This window comes from Tachypleus tridentatus, chromosome 6, assembly GCF_004210375.1.
Source record: "Tachypleus tridentatus isolate NWPU-2018 chromosome 6, ASM421037v1, whole genome shotgun sequence".
Lineage (NCBI taxonomy): Eukaryota > Metazoa > Arthropoda > Merostomata > Xiphosura > Limulidae > Tachypleus > Tachypleus tridentatus.
Window position 1 is genome coordinate 96,961,968 of NC_134830.1, and position 21,289 is coordinate 96,983,256.

General features: G+C 33.2%; 1 protein-coding gene across 7 annotated transcripts in view; it reads right to left on the minus strand.

The window, feature by feature from the left end:
* Window positions 1-20,801, minus strand: part of LOC143253124 (uncharacterized) — a 59,210-nt gene extending 38,409 nt beyond the window's left edge. For 3 of the 7 annotated variants that reach the window (XR_013029390.1, XR_013029388.1, XR_013029391.1), the window contains exons 1-2: window positions 20,497-20,801; window positions 18,734-20,082 (exon numbers count right to left, since the gene is read on the minus strand). Coding sequence is in view for 1 of the 7 variants with exons in the window: in XM_076506433.1 (XP_076362548.1) it covers window positions 19,088-19,960 (873 nt within the window). In the remaining 6 variants the exon portion in view is untranslated. Of the gene's footprint in view, window positions 1-1,917; window positions 4,089-15,717; window positions 20,083-20,496 lie in introns of those variants that run through there. The other 4 variants (XR_013029387.1, XR_013029389.1, XR_013029392.1 and 1 more) reach the window with 3 other exon arrangements.
* Between the last annotated feature and the right edge of the window lie 488 nt (window positions 20,802-21,289).

The window sequence follows — 21,289 nt, forward strand, 5'->3', positions numbered from 1 at the left end:
TTTGTTTTGGCCACCTTCACCTTTATTCTCAAATAAATAATTACTGTAAGGGGTGCGAGAACATATTAAATTTTTTTAAGGGTGCGGGGCATAAAAAAGGTTGGGAACCACTGACCTAGGGGAACCAAACCCCTGACTTGAACGTTATAAATTTGTAGACTTACCGCTGTCCCGACAAATCTCTTAAAAATTAGGTTAAAATTAGATAATACTTAAATATATTTTCTCAAGCACACGAGTATTATGTCTGATATTTAACTGTATATCAGATCTAAATATACGAGTTAAAAACTGCTACTTGACTAAATTAAAACATTTTAAATAACAGATTGGCCTATATTTGAATTCGACGTAGACGAACATAAATACACCTAATTTTTTCATACAAATAGGTCATCTTATAGAACGTATTTAAAACTCAGGGTTCGTTACCCGCGGCAGACACAGCCCAGATAGCCCATTGTGTAGCTTTGCATTAAAAAAAAAAAAAACAACAATAATAGTTCTTACAAAATAGGCCGACATGGCTAGGTGGTTAAGGCACTCAACTCGTAATCTGAGGGTCGCAGGTACGAATCCCCATCGCACCAAATATACTCGCCCTTTCAGCCGTGGGGGCGTTATAATGTGGCGATCAATCCCACTATTCGTTGGTAAAAGAGTAGCCTAAGAGTTGGCAGTGGGTGGTAATGACTAACTGACTTCCTTCTAGTCTTGCTCTGCTAAACTAGGGATGGCTAGCGCAGATAGCTGTCGTGTAGCTTTGCACGAAATTCAAAACAAATCGAACCAATCTTATAAAATACGTTTATATAAGTAGTTTTACCTAGTGGGGCTAATCAGAATAGCTCAACTCTCTAAACTTTTTATTGATCATATGAGTTAATGTGTTGAACTCATTGTTAGTTTATTTATAAAACTCGCCCAGTACAAGCAAAATAAATGTTAACATTAAAGGCGAAAGAACACAATAAAGCTTTTACTTAAGCCAGAATTTCCTTGTATACATAAACCTAACTGCCGTAAACCTGTATATTAATTACTGAGCGTTTCATTAACAGATTAGTAGTTAATCTTCTAATTATTAACATCAATGTATGTAAACCATTATAAAACAATATTTTTAGAATATTTTGAAACGTTCAATACATTAGCAGGTTTTTATGTGTTTTAGCCCTATGACAGAAATCTCGATGTCGGAGATGGGGAATCCGGTTCGTGTCTCCGATATCACAAAATATTCCCTGCACTTTAATCCATTGATTTGTTATAGGAGTGACAGTCATTCCCTTATCGTGGATGGTGGGATGCTACAGCTAGCTGTTTTCCTCTGACCACTAATTAAAAATTATGGACGGTAGCAGACAGCCACAGTACTTTTGTCATAAATAGAAATATAAAAATCGTTGATGTCGGTTTTATTTCTGGGGTTACACTTAATGTTGAATGAATAATTTTATAGTTCAAGTACGTTATGTATATTGCTTGCATTTAGTTTTACAATTTAATTCTAATGTATGCTGGTAAGTTACGATGTAACGTAAAATATAACGACAATTTTCTACTACACATGATAATGCATGCGCCACAATAAGTGGGTGGAGCGAAAATACTATAAGGATTAAAAATGAAATTATCCTTAGTGACAGAACTGAAGAAACTTTTTTATGAGAAAGAAATAATGCTCGCCATGATTAAGTTATATCAAGAGCGTAGTAAATACACTGACGATACAAAGACTAGGAAAAGATAATTTAGTAATAACAAGATTAAGCAGGAAAGACTTGAAAATACGAAAACCGCTCACACGATCTTTGGTTACAGAAATTAAACTAATAGGGCAGGAAATCCTGATGAAATGAAGGCTACAGACAATTTTTGTAGAGGACTAAGCGTTAAAAAAAGTAACTAACTTACAATCGAGGTGCCATTCTAAACTATGATCGTTATATATAGGGTAGAGCTCTTTCTTCTATCCACACACAACAGCCCTGCGAGAACGATCCACAAGAGTCAATGGCTTTTCGTAGGGACACAAATTACCTCCCCTTCCCCAGCTCCCAGAACCAGTCGAACGATTAAATTCTGTAGAAGCTGATTCCTTCATGCGCTGCCCCCATTTCCTGAGCCCGAAGGAAAAAAGAAAACCTTCACGTTTCACTACTACCCCCTCTACCGACTCATTCTTTAAAATGCATTGTGTAATTTATGTACTTGCACCACTCAGGCTCCAACACAATTTAATCCCTTCTTTTTTTTCACAATTGTCCCTAACCGGGGTGGGGAGTGGGGGTAGAGGAGAGGCCGTTTGTAGTTGATAGATCATGGACAATATATTGAAGTTCACATATGGGGAAAATTATCACATACGTATTGCTTTAGACACAATGTTTTCTACGCCTAATCTGAATACGAGACATTTCGATTTTAAGTATATGTATCAGTAGTGTGTGACTGTATGTATATGCGCATTCCATTTAAAACATCCATGAAACATACAAACATTCGATAACAGACAGGAAAAAGGCAGATTTTTTTCCATAAGGTAAAAAGAACGGTACGTTCCAAACTACATCGTATGCCAACGCATGTATTTGTCCAGCCGCACAAATACAGACAATACCATAAACGAGAAACACAACAACAAAACACCAACAAATCATCTAAAGTAAAAGACATTTCGGACTTAATTTATCGTGTGTACGTCTTGTACGAAACTCCGAATTATAGTGTATCTAGGAACCGCTCGTGTGTTATATTACACGTGTTATTTAGTTTATGGAATAAAACATAAATTGTTCTGCTAGGCCAAACTGCATGTATATGTCTAGTGTTTCGCTCCTCGTGATTGAGTTTTTCTGTGTATGTGTGTGTGTCTTCTTAAAGCAAAACCAGATCGGGCTATCTGCTGAGTCCACAGAGTAAAATCGAACCCCTGATTTTAACATTATAAATCCGTTGACTTACCTTATACCAGCGGCGGACTGAGCTTTTGTTCATATTATTATTTAAACAAGGATAAGTTACGGCTAACTGATAAAAAGTCCAGATAGTGCTTCATTTAGCTTTACTAAGACAATAAGTACTGTACAAAACAACCTAAGCAACCCGAAAAGTATGGTAGGTTTCTGTATGAGCAGCATTTTCAGGAGATGCAAGACAGCAGAGAAACTTGTGTCAACTGTCAAAGAATGTCTACAATACTGAAACACAGTTTTATTCACTCTTCCTTCCTACGATTAGTAAAACAACAGATTTATCAGTCGTTGAAGCAGTTACTGGTTGAACACTATTCAAACCTGATTTATACACATCCTAGTAAATTTACACGTTTGTCCTACTCCTGACATGTTGTACCACGTGATTAACACAACTCATCACAAACATGTGTATTAAGAAAAACTCAAGGTATCAAGGTCTACACACTTTGTACTGATGTAGCACCGAAAGAGTCATCATTAAAATTTGCATTGTATGTCATCAAGCAGTGAACTTCTAGAATTCACACAACTAAAAGAGAGTTAAGATTTCGTACTCGTCAATTATTATAGGATCATCAAATAACTTTGAAAGTACACTTCTCTGTCTGTCCATCAACAATCATAATATTAAAAAGTAAAATAAATAATTAATTAATTATAATAACACACAAATGAAAAGTTAACTATAGAACCTGAACTGCTAGGTCAAAATCTGCAAACTATAGATGAGAGCATAAAATGCGCTGTCTTTAGCTCTTGAAAACTGAAAAAAGAAACATTATTTAAAATGACCTATGACTTCGTGTTATTATACTAAGTTTTTCCATAATATTATTTTTACCTCTGACAATATTTGATCAATGTTTTAGATGAACAGTGGCTTGAAAAGGAAAAACAAAAAAAAACTTGCCTTTATGATTCCATATATTTCTCCCTTCTTGAATAAGATGAGTGACATTTTACTATCACTTCCTCTCCTTGGATAGGCTGAATAAAATGGTACTATCACTTCCTCTTCTTGAATAAGCTTGATGACATGGTACTATCACTAGCTCTTCTTGATTGAGATTAATGACATAATACTATCACTTCTTCTCCTTGGTTGATCTGAATGACATAATGCTATCACTTGCTATCCTTGACCGAGATTAATAACATGATACTATCACTTACTATCCTTGACTGAACTGAATGACACAGTGCTATCACTTCCTATCCTTGATTGAGATTAATGATATAATGCTATCACTTCCTATCCTTGAATGAGATAAATGACATAATGCTATGACTTCCTGTACTTGACTGAACTAAATAACACAATGCTATCACTTCATATCCTTGACTGTAATGTATGACACAATGCTATTACTTCCTATCCTTGACTGAGCTGGATGATTTAATGCTATTATTTCTTCTTGGCTGAGATAGTGACATGATACTATCATTTCTTCTGCTTGGCTGAACTGGATGACATTGTACTATCACTCTTCTCTTTTTTGGTAATGCTTATCAAATAAATCGTCGCTTAATAACAAAGCTATTACCTGATTAGTCTTAGGTAAACTGTGGTATTGTTACAATGTTTTAACTATTATGGGATGTTATACAGTGCGTTTTAATCAGTCGAAATTCTCATAAAGTGATATTTTAAAGCTATTATAGACTTTACAGATTTTAGCTATTATGGGATGTTTTTCAAAACTACTATGGAATTTTATACAGTAGATTTTAACTACTATAGAATATTATACAAACTGTTTTTTAACTGTAAGGGATGTTAGTTTTTTAAACTATTATGAGAGGGTATGATTTTAATTATTATGGATTATTATAAGTTTGATTTTAACTTTTTAGGAATGTTATTGTGTTTTGATTAGCGAAAATGTTGAGACTAACAAACATGCAATTTCTGATTTGTGAAAATTGTTATACTTTGTTACAAAATAGTGAAAAGCTACAACATTCACATAAAAATGTGTGCAAAAACAATTTTCTCCTTATGACGGGTTTATAAACACGTCACTTAGCAACAAAACTATCACTTGATTGTTCTTAGGCCAACTATGATGTTTATACTGAATGCCCTATATTCACATTGATTTGTTTGAAAGTTTTTTTTTAATACAAGCCTGTTATAGTTGGTGATTTCTTTATAACTTCTGTGATATAACAGCAAAATAGTTTAATTCAAAAGTTTTATGACATTGAATTGTGGCCAAAAACAAAATAAAATTTATCACGTAGTGTTTCGGCTAAACCTTACGTTAGTTCGTGTATTAGGTCTAATGCTTAATTAAATTAACTACAAACAGCATTCGGTTATTAACGTTATAGAACCAATATGGTAAAAAGTGGTAAATAAATGTTAATTAATATTCTTTTGGTGTTTTAAACACCTGTATTACTTCCTGATCTTAAAAAATTGTGGTGATTAAACAATTACTTCATGACTGATGAAAGAACGAAGATTAGGTTTCCCGTAATTTTAACGGATGTTTAAAGTATTATTGTCATATAAGCCCACATTTTCCAAACTTGCCTAAACAAATATTCAAATACTTACCTCCTCCAAAATGTCACCAACGGGCAAGATGGCAATTAAATGACGTGAAAGCTTTATCTGTTTTAATACATCGTTTGTTCTTGTGTGGATCTCTTTATTAATTTTTCTTTTATTTGTGCCTATAGCTTATTTTATCCATTTACAAAATTATCATAATTTAGTAAGTATTAGAAGGGCATACCATTAGTTTTAACACCATTCGTTAATTATTACTAGAGCTAAAAAGAAAACTGTTCATGAAATTGATTTTAAAACTTCTTGAATTAATACAATCTTAAAATGAATGATGTTTGATACAACATTTTAGATAATTTTGACAAGAGATATAGATGAAACAAAAGACTCAAATTAAAGGCAGTATACACTGGATTTCCTCAAAGCTGTTAATACTGTTCTGAAAGTTAATATCTGCATCGCAGATATACGTGCTTATTTTTCTTTGCTAACAATCTTAATCAAGTTTGATAACATTTGTATTAAAAAAAATTCATAGACACAATAAGTACCTTTATTCATTAAAATAATAGCATACTTCATTTAAAACGATGACAATAAGCGTAATAATTAGAAGGAAAAATACTTCCTTGATACAGCAATAAGAAGAGAATAAAACTGTAAGAATATATAATTTTAAAAAAGGGCTAAAATTTAGTCTAGAGATAGTCACGTCAGTGTTCGGATATATTCTAACTGAGAGATACAAGCACGATCTTTGTAGTATTTCCAACACATTTATGTAATAAAAAAATTAATCAATGAACGCTTCCAAATGGTAATTTGTGTACAAAATGTGAGTGTTTTCATGCAGTATTTTTAAAACTAGGATATAGCACTCGATGAACTTTGAAACAGAAAGAAGTGAAAATATAAAAGCTAGTATAATATTATTATGCAATCGTCTTACGAAGTAATGAAAATACAGGTAATCTGTGCGATACTGTATAGATGCTTTAGTAGAAAATGTTTACAATATACCTACGATCCCAAATATTGAAAAAGAAAATCAGATCACAGTGCTTTCAGTAATTTTACGAACAGCTATTTGTTTTACAAAATTGAAACTTACTTTTAGTTTAACAGTTCGCCTGAATTATCTAATAAACAAGAATGGTGATCCTTTTGTAAATATAAAAGTACGAACCAAATAAATCTTTAACAGTTCTACGGAGCCCAAAATTTAAATTGTTACAACCGATTCGATTAGGCCTAAATACTTCGAAACTTGCGAGTTTGATTTATTTGAGGTTGAGCACAAAGCTACGCAATGGGCTATCTGTGCTCTGCCCATCACCAGGGGCGTATATTTTTTATACCCTATGGGCGGATGAATTTTGCAACCACTTATGTGAACTATTCAATTTGCAAATTGGTAATCTCTGATTATGTGAACCTTCAGCTGTAAACATGCAGTCACAGAGTAATCTTGTTGCCACGATACTTGCATGTATACTTAGGCCTACTGACTGATACGAACTATCGCTTAGATCGAAAAGCTTAGAAGCACGCTTATATTAAAGATGTACATTTCGGCTACTGAAAAAGCCTACATCTAGGCCTAATTATGTGATTCGATTGGTAAGAACACGAGAATCACAAAAACAAACACACAATTTGTTGGCCTGTGATGCAATAAAACAATTCAACAGACTAAACTGTAGAGAGGGGGATGATTGTATGCACCATACCCCCCATCTAAAATGAAGGGGGTGTACACTCCCTATCCTCCCCAAGTTCTACGCCCCTGCCCATCACGGGTATCGAAACTCGATTCTTAGCGTTGCAAGTCCGCAGACATACTGCTGTGTCACTGAGGGAGGGCGTGACAAAACCTTACAAGAAAACAGCGTTTGATATTTGTAACACAGTGCGTAGCATCACAGTACAACGTACAAAAGGCGTTTCTTTGTTTGTTTTTGAATTTTGCGCAAAGCCACACGAGGGCTATTTGCGCTAGCCATTCCTAATTTAGCAGTGTAAGACTAGATAGAAGGCAGCTAGTCATTACCACCCACCACCAACTCTTGGGCTACTCTTTTACCAACGAATAGTGGGATTGACCGTCACATTACAACGCCCCCACGGGTGAAAGGGCAAGCATGTTTGATGCGACGGGGATTCGAACCCTCGACTCGTAATCTCAGGCCTAAATGTGTGTGTTTTCTTATGGCAAAGCCACATCAGGCTATCTGCTGAGTCCCCCGAGGGGAATAGAACCCCTAACGTTATAAAATCCGAAGACTTACCACTCTAACAGCGGATGACTGGCCTAAAGGCGTTTGTTCAATGGATCTATGCAATGTAAGAATACTATGAACCAACAGCGGTTCTTGTTAGAGATTATTATTCATTTTTGTTGGTGTTTATATTCAAATGAATGTTAACTAGAAAGAAATATTTACATATTTCACTTTGGGCAAAAAACAAAGTATTATCTAGTGTCATTGAAAAACAAACAAACATCCTTTATAGTTTACTGGTAAGCATTGTACTTTCATTCAGAAATATAACATCTCTTGTTTGTTTCTTTTTCTTTTTCACATCTTAGTAAACCCAAGATTCGAAAATGCACATTATAATTATTAAAGATAAATCAGAAATGTCAGAAACATGAAACAAAATATTTTTAGCCAGAAAATCGGAGTGATTCTGATACTCTTATCCATATTCTTTCGGAAGCAACATTATGTTATATGGCAGTTAATCTTGATTCACACTGAAGAGGTGAAATGATAGGTGTATTTGTTTGTTTTATTTTTTACTGAACTACTTAGTTGTTTTAAACGGATAATATTCTTGGAGATCATAAACTTATTATATAACTGTTAATTCTGCATAAAGGAAGAAGGTATATGGCTGGTTGAGATGCTACTCTAGCTGAAAATACTGCAAACAAGTTATAATCAGTTAATGATCCAATATAATTTATCAGCTTTTTAGTTTCATAAAAAAATAAATATTGTAAATCATATGATGAGTGGAATTCATCTCAATAACAATCAGTCTTTCAAACTGTATTATAGTAACAATGTGCACATTTCATACTGTTTGTTAAATAATGTTCTCATTGTCTTCCCTAAAATGTAATTTAGTGTTCGGCTTGCTTATGTTCACATGGTAAACACACTTTTAACATTCATCCCATTTATATTGTTAATATCAGCCTTACGTTCGATAAAATAAGGCTGCTTTATAACCTAAACAGAACAATACGTTTATACAGAAAAATAACGAAACTCGATGTACGTGTTCATATAGTACGGTCTTATAATAATTTTAGGTCTGTAGTGCCTAACACCACACCCACCTTCGTACAACATACATATTATACAAAGACACGGAGTGTGATAAATGATGTACACCTTCCCACAACACTGTTATTCTGAAAGAAAAACAACAAAAAACACAAACATTGTAAGTTCAAATGTAAAAAGGATGAGTTGTTCTCATATTAATAGATTCAGCAATAGTAAGTTATCCCTCGTCTTTAGAGAGCTTTCCTCTACGCTTATCAAATACTACGTAAATTTGTGTTATTAATAGCTAAACTAAAACAGTTTTTTCCAAATCAGTGAGAGCCCAAACCCTCAAAACATTAAAGTTTTCATACCTTTGTGTTTGCTTTTTTTTTGGGGTAGGGGAGTAACACTCCTAGGATAATAAAATTTAGTGTATTAGTTCTCAAACTATTGAGGTCATCTACACCCTTGTGCAAATTAATTGAAACACGACGGAAAATTACGATTTTTTTCAATTTTTTGCGTTTTATTTCTGAGAATCCAAAAATTACTCACAAATTAATACATGATATGACTGCCTTTATTTTTCAGAAGATCATTAATCCGCTTTGGCATCGAGTCCACGAGTTGACTGAATCTTAACTAATTTTTCCAGGCCAGTCCAGCACCTTTATTCGCATTGTAGTCATAGAATTCTTCACAAGTTTCGATGTGTGGCACGGAGCCAGATCTTGCTGAAAAATGCCAGATCCATCTGGAAATCTCTTTTTCAATTCTGGAACGACTCTTCTCTGCAAAACTTCGATGTACTGTGGTCTACGATATGTAAGCCTCTGATGCCATAGTAGCTGAAAAAGCCCCCAAACATTTTCTTCAACATCATCTTCTTTTACGAACTGATTGATGTGAGATTCTCGAAGTTTCTCACCTGGAGATCTGCGAACATGCAGACTTCTTTGACCCTATACGAAGAAACGAGTCTCGCCAATGAATAACACCTTCCTTCATTGTTCTTGTATTTCAGATCCCATTGATACCGTTTTCTCTTCATTGAGTTGGTAAGAAGTTGTTTTTTGACTGGTCTCCTTGCCCTTCTAACGCAATTTCGAATGACGTAATATTCCTCAAAATTTCATCATATATCCCAAAAACAGATCGACCGTACTGCAAAACACAGGTAATGACGCCATCTGTGTAAGAAAATGACTATTAAAGGAAATCAGCGGGTCCAACGAGCCTACACCGGCCGCCATGCTGAAAATATTGTAAAATGACCATTTGTTTCGATTAATTTGCACAAGGGTGTATAATAAATTTAGTTTTAAGATTTATATATTTCTTAGTCACAATTTCAAACAATAATGTATCTTAAAGTTGGGATGGTTTTTTTAGACATAATCCTGATTCAGATTTTGTAGTTTTATCTAAACATAGCTGGTAATATTTTTGATGATTTCATTATTCTAATTCATGTGAATCTGCATATTCTTTGCAAAGGAATAAAATCAAAATTGACACATAACTTGGAAAAGATAAAAGATTTAATTGATTCTTGTTGATATTCGTCTAAAACTGCTATATTGTTTTGATAATTGTTATTTTATGTCCACATTTAATGTTTGAAGAGTACTTTAATTTAAAATTGATGAATTGCAGCATATAAAAAAAAAAATTGCTGTTTTTTGTTTTTCTGATATTTGACATAAATTTCAATCGACCTTCTATAAACAAACCAGAAGTAATTTTTACACACACACAGTTTATGTTTCGAAATAAAACCATATTAACCTTTTTTTAAAACCTAGTTATCTCACAATGCTGTTTTACATCTACAGTTTGATTTTTCTCACGATTAATCATCTTCAAATTATCGAGAACGTATTTTAAATCTATCTTATGCAACCATTATAGAAATACTAAGGGATAAGTCAAATAATGCATGAAATAAAGTAAGTAATAAGGTTCATGAGAACTTACCACCTACTTCATGGGAACTTACCACTTACTCTTAAAATTTTATCATGATGCTGGTGCGTTTTTCAGCGCGTTTAATTGTTGTTGTTGGTAGTTTTTATAGCAAGATAAGTATTAATATATTTTACCACAATGTAGAACAAAACAAACATTAATATGAGTTGCAACAGGCATTGTAGTTTATATAGTGTAAGATATTTGTGACTGGTTTACAAAATACTAAATCTGTCTTCATTGTAACAAATATTTTGTTATAAAAATTGGATGAACGATTGAATGGTAAGTTTATTTATTTTTTTCTTGTAATCAAATTCTCAAATTGTTTTATCGTTAGTAAATGTATCATTATATGTGCACTGAATGCTATTAAACAAAGAGCCACTACTTCAACTGGTAACTCAATAAGTACTCTTAGCTAGCGCACTAACTCTACGTTTTTTGTTTTGTTCTATTTTTACGCAACTAGCCTGATAAACATACTTAACGAAGTAAACGACTTTTTTTTTGCTACTTATCAGTTGAGCAACCAAATAGTTTCCTTGCGTTGAGATAAGTCTAAACTCAACAATCTTACTTAGATAAATAAAGTACATGTACTAAATCACAATGGGTGTGAATGTGATTACTTCTCAGTGATGTTGCAATAGTCTCAGCCATTTTATACTTAGCCCCTAGTGTATGAAACTGCTTGTGTCAGCATAAAAACCTGTATTTGTTCCTTACTCTAAAATCAAATTTTTTGTCTGTTTTACACATTCAAGTCACCAACAATGAAACAAAAACCTGCATGAATTCTTTAGAGGGGAATCTTATGTTTTGTCTAATATTGTTGTTTTCATCTGTTCTACATATTCAAGTTAGTAACAACGAAACAAAAACCTGCATGAATTCTTTAGAGGGGAATCTTATGTTTTGTCTAATATTGTTGTTTTCATCTGTTCTACATATTCAAGTTAGTAACAACGAAACAAAAACCTGCATGTATTATTTACAGGGGAATCTTATGTTTTGTCTAATATTGTTGTTTTCATCTGTTCCTCATATTCAAGTTAGCAACAATGAAACAAAAAATGCCTGTATTATTTACAAGGGAATCTTATGTTTTGTTTAACATTGTTGTTTTAATCTGTTCTACATATTCAAGTTAGCAACAACGAAACAAACCTGCATGTATTATTTATTGTACACTCAAATATTATGCCAAACGGGTTGTTGTTTTAATTCAAATACTTTGTTATTTTGTTCCTTTCTTTTTAACTGTTCACATTTTCAAGCCATCGTCAACAAAACAAAGACCTACATTTGTTCTTTGTTATTTTCGAACTTCATATTAAGACACAACGCTTCATGTATGTGTGTGTATATATATATATATATAAAAGTAAAAACACTCAAACATCTTTAACAGCAAGGGTACTTAAGTGATAAATCATTGTATTTTAATCGATCCGTTTTTGTTATTATGACTTGCCATACATCTGTTAAGAATGATATATTAAATCGATATCAGACGTTGGTTTTTAGCACTGATCTCATGTAGGTAATGTGCTTTGACCAGAATTTTATATAGTCCGCTACTGTTTGCATAATTAAGACACAAAGTTAAATTTCTGTTTCTTTTTTCGGCAATGGCTGTCATCCATATATGTGCTAAAATACATATTTAATGCAGTGCCACGTCACAGTGGTAACTACATAACAGTATTATGAAATTCAAATGATTCTATCGAAGTTACCTTGGTGACTTAAGGACTATTTATAATAAAATCCAGAAATATAGATAATCTTTTTTAAAAGGTATATTTTTGTAATAATTCATATAAACTACTTTCTCACAACAATAACTAGTGTGTAGAGTAGCTGGCTGTAAACACTTGTTAACTTAAAAGATTAAAGTTATTATTGTGTGTATAGAAGTTGTAACTAGAAGAGCATGTTTATGAATATTTTTTGTAGAATGTTGGTACTCCTATAGATATGACATGGCAAAACAACTCGTCAGATGTCCCTACCTTGATAGAGACGAATCTTAGACATTTAATTAATGACAGGAAATATGTACTGCAACGAAATACCACCTCCCCTTAAAAAAAAAAAAAAAAAAAAAAACGTAAGCCAGTTTCTTTGAAATCTTGTCCTACAACTATTTAGTTTAGGTATACACCACAGTTTGTGTTAAGACACATAACTGTTACAGCCCCACGACCTCGTTTTCTTTGTCGATTTCAAGTTTTTGTTTGTTTTTTTACAAACACAGCTTGTGAAACCTTACGGTTGGTTTTATAAAAAAAGAAATGAAGTTCATCTTTGCCTAAATAAAAATAAATTTGTTTTTTTCTCGTTTCATTTTACAGTTCTTCAATAAAGTAATATGTATTTTACCTTTGTAAGATAGAAGTGTTATATTTAGTCGCCTCTTGATTCTGAATCTAAGGTAAAGAATGTGGTTTGGTTTGAATTTTGCGCAAAGCTACACGAGGGCTATCTGAGCTAGCCGTCCCTAATTTAACAGTGTAAGACTAGAGGGAAGGCAGCTAGTCATCACCACCCACCGCCAACTCTTGGGCTACTCTTTTACCAACGAATAGTGGGATTGACCATCACATAATAATGCCCCCACGGCTGAAAGGGCGAGCATGTTTGGCGCGACGGGGATGCGAACCCGCGACCCTCAGATTACGAGTCGCACGCCTTAACACGCTTGGCCATGCCGGGCCTCAGGTAAAGAATGTGAAAAAAAATTACAGTATATAAACCTCTTATTACAAATTTAGGGGCTACTGGTTTGTATAACAAAGAACTTTTTAAAACCTGTTATTTCATGATGGCACTATATATCTCACCCGTTTTATAACAGTACCACATAACGTTAGATTTTTTAACGTATTTCTAGTTAGAATAACTAAATATTCGTTAAAACAATAAATAAATTTGTTTTGTCCAATCATGCCCGAAAAGGTTAAACTTGTTATTTTTATAGTTACTCAACTATCTAAACTTGGAATATCTTCTTCATTTTTATAATTATTAAAATATTTCAGCTATTATTATTTCATGAATGTTCCTCGCATTGGGGTAAATACATTTTCAAATGGCTTCTTTTTCATTTAAAAATTAAAGTTTGTTATCTTTAGGTAACTTGCTTTCATAAGAAGTTAATATTATTTATTACGTTAATCTTTCTAACTTTCCACAGATGTGCTTCAAAACGTTTGTCTGATTTGACAAAAATAAATTTGGTGTAAAATGTCATAATGCGATTACATATCCCCCGCCCCTCCAAGAAACGTTATATTTGTAAAAAAAACAAATTTCAGCATAACAACTTTTACTTGAAGTTGTTTTCCAAAGTATGAATGAGAAAGACTTAGTGAGAACGTACGCTCTCGTTTGTTTGTTTTTTGTAGTTAACAGAAGTTTAATCGACTTCCATTCAAGGCAAAACATTTTTCTTCTTTGACGTCTGTTGTCAACGTCATGACTAGCAATTTTCTTGGCTCTGTACACTTCAAAACATATTTACGAATTTTAGACACAAACTGCTTACGTTATGAACTAAATAAAACTTAATTCAAAAGTAATATATATAAAATAAAAAGTACTCTTTCATAAAAAGAAGAGAGTAAAAACGATTAATCCTGTGATAAACCACTGTGACATTAATACTGAGCCAGTAACTATGTTATAACAATGATCATTCACAAGCTAAAACTGTTTAGGTGTCAGGCATAATCTCCATTAAAGATATAATACCCAGTGTTTTTCAAAAGGTAGAGTGGTTTTAATACTTTTTAAAAGTCATCTCAATTTTGAAATATATGGTGGATTTTACGAAAAAAATCAGAATAGTCTGAGGTTCAACAAGCGTTTCAGTTGTTGTAAAAATAAATCTTTAACCTGGATCAAAAATTTTGTTCACAAAAGTATACGTCTACGTAATAACTTAAATGACATCTACAGTGTTTTCTTTACAGTAATCCTACACTTATATAAGAATTTCAAGAACATGCTACACTTATGGCACTCTTGTGAATTATTCAGCCAGACAAGCTGTTGAAAGTATTTTGTTTATATATTTTTTTGGTAATTTCAATGATAGTTCACATTATAAGATATGCACCTGTTCCTTTGTTTCACTTGAGCTCCAAAATCAGCTTGCGATTTTTATAACATGTGATACAACACATGTTAAATGAATTAGAAGCATTCAGAGATTTTGCAAATTTAGGTAAATGTCTTCTCACGTGCCACGTTAGTTTCTTTTATTTAAACGTTTTTCTAATTCTTATTCGATCCTTATGCATTCGTATAAATATTTTTTATCACACAGTCATCTCATATTATGACTTAGATTAGAACTCTAGTCTTTCCACACATTGGAGTTAGAAAGAAAGAGGAGAAGCGAATGACAGTTAACTGTATTATCACAAAAAGTACACCTATTTACTTAATTGTACTAATTGTTTGTCGTCGGCTCCTCATCACACACATCTATATGTGAAATCCTGTCGGTACCTCTTTCTCAATTATATATCACAAAGCAAATTATTTTCATATCGTCGCTCATCAGACACTACAGTATAAATATCCAAGTAAATATCATTAACAGGTAACCCCCCAAAAAAAAAACAACAAAAAAAACGTAGTTTCAACAATCAATTATATGCTGTTAACTGTTTGGAAAAATTAATATTCTAACGTACAGAAAAATTAAAAACTGTATACATAGCTGTTGAAAATGTCATTTGGCTGTATTTCCATAAAAATTATTAAAAACCTTCAGACAAGAACGATCAAATGTGCGCCATCTTCTTCAATTTCCCTCACTGACGTAAACTCTTGTTTCTTGTCAAATATTCAGGCTTATTTCATGCACTTGATGAACTCCAACTTCAATCAATAATTACTGAAACTCTTTTTATGAGTTAAATTACATGAATAAAAACAAACTACAATAACACTATTTTTGTGGCTATTGAAATCTTTATTGGCCATTCGGCATAATCGGAATCAACATTTTGTACCTTTAGGAAATAAATATAACGTTTCATATAAAATAATTGCCACTTCGCTGAAATGTCCAACAATAAATACCTTTCCACAATTACACAACTTACTGAAAGCCTACTACATATATACACAAGGATAAAAATGTTAATAGTTCTGTATAGCTGTTACAGCACAGAAATTTGTGAATGGCCTACAGTAAAGAATGTTGACAACGTTTTATATATATATATATATATATATATATATATATATATATGTGTGTGTGTGTGTGTGTGTGTGTGCGCGCGCGTAGAGATAGAGAAAACAACTACATAATTTCTATGCATTATGACTTCAGGTAAGTTTTTGTTTCTAATTTAATAAACTGACTTCACTTTCTTAAAAGTTACAATAATACACATAAAATGACAGAAGAATTGTTGTGTTCTGGCTTACACAGACGTAGATGACAAGCAATTTAAATATCTGGAAATCAAACTGTCCGAGAATCGAAAGGCATTAATAGCGCGAATCAAGAGCCCTTTTTTTGATTTTTTAAGTCTATGAAACTTTTAATAGTTCCTGACTCAGTTCTCAAAAACGTTATGTTAAAAAGAAAATCAACAAAAGTTTTGATTTTCGTATAGTATTCGATTAATTTGACCTCAAAAGTTTAAACTCGGTACTCTCAAACAACAAGAACAATAAAATTTAATCACATGATCCGCTGTTTTGTTTATTTCTTGTCTTTCATAATATTTTACATGGCGTCGGTAACTTTTATGTCTAAATTAAGGGTTTACTCTTATCTGTAATTCACGCATGCCTTTGTTTAAATATCCTAATAAAATTAATTCAGTTTGTCACTAATCAGTTTTATAGAATACAAAGTTGACATCTAAATCCAATTTCCCTCGCTATGTTTACAAAAACTAAATACCAATCACTTCATATTTTGTCTAATATATATATATATATATCTAAAAACCTTACATTACTTCCGTATACTGGCTTCATAATTACGTACTATATGTACTATTGTTTCTCATTCCCTAATGCTGAATAACTAATTCTTGTTACTTTCTTAGCACTCATACATAGTTCTAATTTAATACACCATGAGAAGTATGATAATTTATTTACAACTGATGATAGATTAACCTTTGAGCCATGACTTTACTAGCAATACACATGGTTACTGTATTTTAAACGAAATAGAGTTAACTCAATTGAACACAAATTACAATGAAACAATTATTTCTGTGCTTAAAATAGTTATGGATAAGACACGTGAAATGAAGATATACACAGAGACAGAAAAATTTTACTCACAACCTCCTGACAAATTGCAAATGTGAAAGTATTTCAAATAGAAGTGCTTAATACGGTGCCTAACGAATACAGTTTTTACAAAATCTGAGGCTAAAAGTTCCATAAGTAGCGTGGTTGCTTACTACGCAAAATGTTGTTTGGTTAGTTGAAAATATTTACAAGATGGTGTTGCATTTACTGAAACTGAAAACTTGAATGTTACAAAAAAATGGATGTAAGCGATAATGAGGTTAAATGCTCAAAAACTACTGTTGTTTTAAAGAAGTTAATTAAAGTTCATAATAGATGTATCCAAATTGGTACGTGGATGAATCAGCATTTTAGTTGATTTGAAACAACCGAATTCTTAAATATTCACAAGGCTTATGAAAAAACTGATATTGTAAAAAATCCTACCGAAATATTCATAATACTTTCTGGTATTTAGAATACTCGTCAGATCAAAAACCGTAGGGAAAAAAAACACACATCAAGAAATTCGAAACCTCAAGTACTTTTGAAATGTAATTCTCGCCTCTCTAGCTAATTTCCAAAAAACGTTCGGGTTGTTGAGTTTCTTCAGTCGTGAACTTTTTCATTAATTTTTTTTTTCATCATTCACCTATGAATACAATTATGACATTTTGGTGCTTATAATATTTAAATAATTTTATAAATAGCGTAAAACTTTTTTAAAGATTAATTTTAGTGCTATTTTAAACATGTTTTTAAAATATTATCCCTAACAGTAAGGTTTCTAGTTGTACATAATACAAAAACGACAACTTATGATATTGTACCGACTCACACAAGGATTTAATCCATAATTTCAAATGAAACTTCACTTCAAACAGTAATAACATGTACTTATTTCTTGAAATTAAACTATTATTAATATTCTTATAAATTATAATTTAAAATTTTGAGGTTTCATTTTTTGAGAAACATATGTGTAATGTGTGTGTGTGTGTGTGTTGCATATTTAAAAAAAACTTTAAAATTTCGTAACTATCGTACATATAAGCATGGAACAAAAGTTAAAGCATAGAAATTTACATATATTACGGCCTATTGCTTTTCAAAGCGTTTTGCCAGAAAGCTTGTGCTTTCATACTTTGTCTCTATTATTACTAACTAGCCTTTTTGCTATGTTAATATTACAACTAACGAATAAAGCATGTGTAATCCACTGCAATGTACGCGCAGGTCTTGTGCACATTAACAACTATTTAGGGAATATGACAGCCTTCAACAGAAAAAGGCCCTAGACGCAGCATAATATATATGTATCCAAGTTAAGTGACTTAACTTACACGGTTCTCGGGCATCTAGCCGCAGGGATTTACAATAACTAAAACATAATAAAATGGCATACCTCTCAATAACATAATCATTTTTATTTGAACTACTTTCACTTTTACTTTACGGAGGTGATAAATTACCATTCTAAAAAGTTGAACTAGCTCTTGAGTGTACGTGACTAATATCAAATCAGGAAAAATGTACAACTAAAAACGATATTAACTTAACAAGTATATTGTAGTGAAATGTAAATTTCAGGTTTGTGTAAACATTATCAGTAGAATTAAGTTAATGTGGGACCTATTTGAAAATAATTAAAAATGCCAAAGTGCTTTCTCGTTATCTAATCGTAAAAACAAACTGAAATATAAGCTTACTTTTGTTTGTCGTTCTTAATTTTCCAACTGAAGTTAATTCTCTTATGTTCAAATCCTCAACGTTACCGAAACCGTAAAGCAAGGAAATCCTTTTCCAATTTTTTACAACATCTTCATTACACAAACTACACAAGCACATGGACACACGCACTCAACTGACTGATGACCATGGTTCTTGCAAAGCTGTGTTCCCCCTTCAATTGGAACCGTGAAAAACGCATCAAACGACGATCTTCTGAACTCAATGTTGTTAATTCCACCGGTTGGACAAATTACTCGAGTAGTCGCTAATATTTTCACACTATTCGTAACATCAATTTTTCTCCTTCAAAACCTGTCCAGCTTTTGTGGAAGTTAGCAGTCCGAGTTGGTGTCCAAAAGACCCTTTTCTGGCGCCTTCTCTGTACTGAGGGACCTAATTGTTCGTCGAGGGACACATCGACATCCTGGACTCGACAATCGACTGTATCCCATTTCACATATCTTAACACAACCTTTCAACGGCCAGTAACAAAGTAAACAAGGTAACAAAGCAGAGAGCACTCCTAAACTTGCCCATCTCTCACACCTCTGTTGAGGATGACAGGAGCATGGCTCATCTGCGCAGGGCACATCGTTGTCTAGCTCATAATCCTTTGCACAGTGGTAAAACACACCTTTCACACAACACATGCATGAACAACAATCCACAATGGAGTCCGCCGAACACAGGTACTTGTCTTTACAAATCCATTTGGAAGGGAGAGACCGAGGTTTGCGACAAGACTCACACTTACACCTACGACATTCGTGACAGATTATGGACTCAGCGTGACTATCTTCTGAACTATCAGAGGTATCATTTGGTACATCTGTGAGTTTTTCCTTCTTGAAAGAGGTCACAGTTGGTTGTTTTGTCACAGGCAGCTGTGATCTGAGAAGCCCAAAATTCTGAGATAAATTCCGCGTTAGGCCTACAGTGATATTATTACTTGCCTGAGCTTGAATGATTTGCCTGTCTTGAGAAGGGACTGGAAGATGGACTGATACCTTATGATCATCCTTCTCAGTTCTCAGTGGTGTGTCTGTATACACATTTTCTTTTCGAACGCCTCCTGGCCTTGGATGTCCTAAAGTAACAAAATCACTTTGCACGAGAGCCGACGGCGGTTGCTGTGCACGTGCCGCCGGGAACCCCGGCTGAGCCAGGAGACTTGCAGACGGTGGCACTCCGCCATTTTGAGCCATGTACCACAGCTCAGCTATTGACTCTTGTATCCATACAGATGCCAGTGGCTTAAACTGTTCTCTTTACTGTTTGTTACACGGACGATTATTTTGAAACACCACAGAGACAGTAGATACAGGCTCTGTAAAAAACATGAGAACCGTTAAGAGTTCGAGGTCAAATGCTTGAAAACAGCAATGAGTAAACTGCTTATTATCACTTGGCTCCTGGCCAAGCAAGCTAAAGCCTAGTATCACCTTAGATTCAGATAAACTTTTCTCAAACAGCTTTTCCAAAACTAGAAGAAACTCAATAATTACTGTGTAAATAAAAAAAATACATATCTGGATAAATTGCAAACGTACAAATTAGGAACAAATACTTAATTTTGCAACTAAACCTTACACTTTATCGACCTACAGACGCTACTGAGTAATGTGACTACCGAACACTGAGATCTAACGAACACGCGCTTTAAGTCGACCAACGGCAGGCTTCGTAGCTGCTGACGTTTTTATGAATGGGTGACATGTTAGTGAATGAATTCGTCACTTACCGTAGTACAACGGCGTTCACTTTGACGGATAAACAAGGCAGTATGTTCAACTTTTCCACATAAGTTATTTCTCCGAAAAGTAAATTATTCGATTATAATTCTGTTCTCTTGACTTAGTTTAATTACAGTTCTACCCGACTCAGGCGTTCGACTGCATGAATGGCTTTCCAAATATGGTTATCGTCCTGTAACTTGACACTAAAAGCTGGCCTCTCTCCTACGTCGACTTCCGGAAAAGTCCACAATAGTGTGTGAAGGGAAGATTCGAATATTTGGATGATGTGCAACAACTGAATGAAAAATATGTGCATCCTTTTCAGACGTAGCTCAATACAAACAATTGAAAACACAGAAACATTAGACAATAGGAGATGTAGTTCACACCAATATAGTATAGCAGTATTGAACTGTGCCTGGCATTCCTTGACACAATATTATATGTTTTTGCTACAAATGCTTTGTCAATATTTTACTAAACCCGCTTATTCAAATCATATATACACAGATAGAGCTTTGATAACGCAAAGGAAATTCTAAGTTAACTATCATTAAATTATTGTACATTTTCACTCTTATGTTCGTTCTAGTGATTTAAATATTAACCGAATGTTTTCTCCCCACATTCAGAATTTAAAATAATTTTCTTCTAAAAACCAAAAGATAATGAACTGACACACTATTAAACCAATAACCCATTATAACGTGAATATATAAGTGACAGAAACAGTGACGTACAGCTGTTCTCATATATTTGTATTATTTGTGTTCAAATTGTGTTAGTTAAGGGCATATA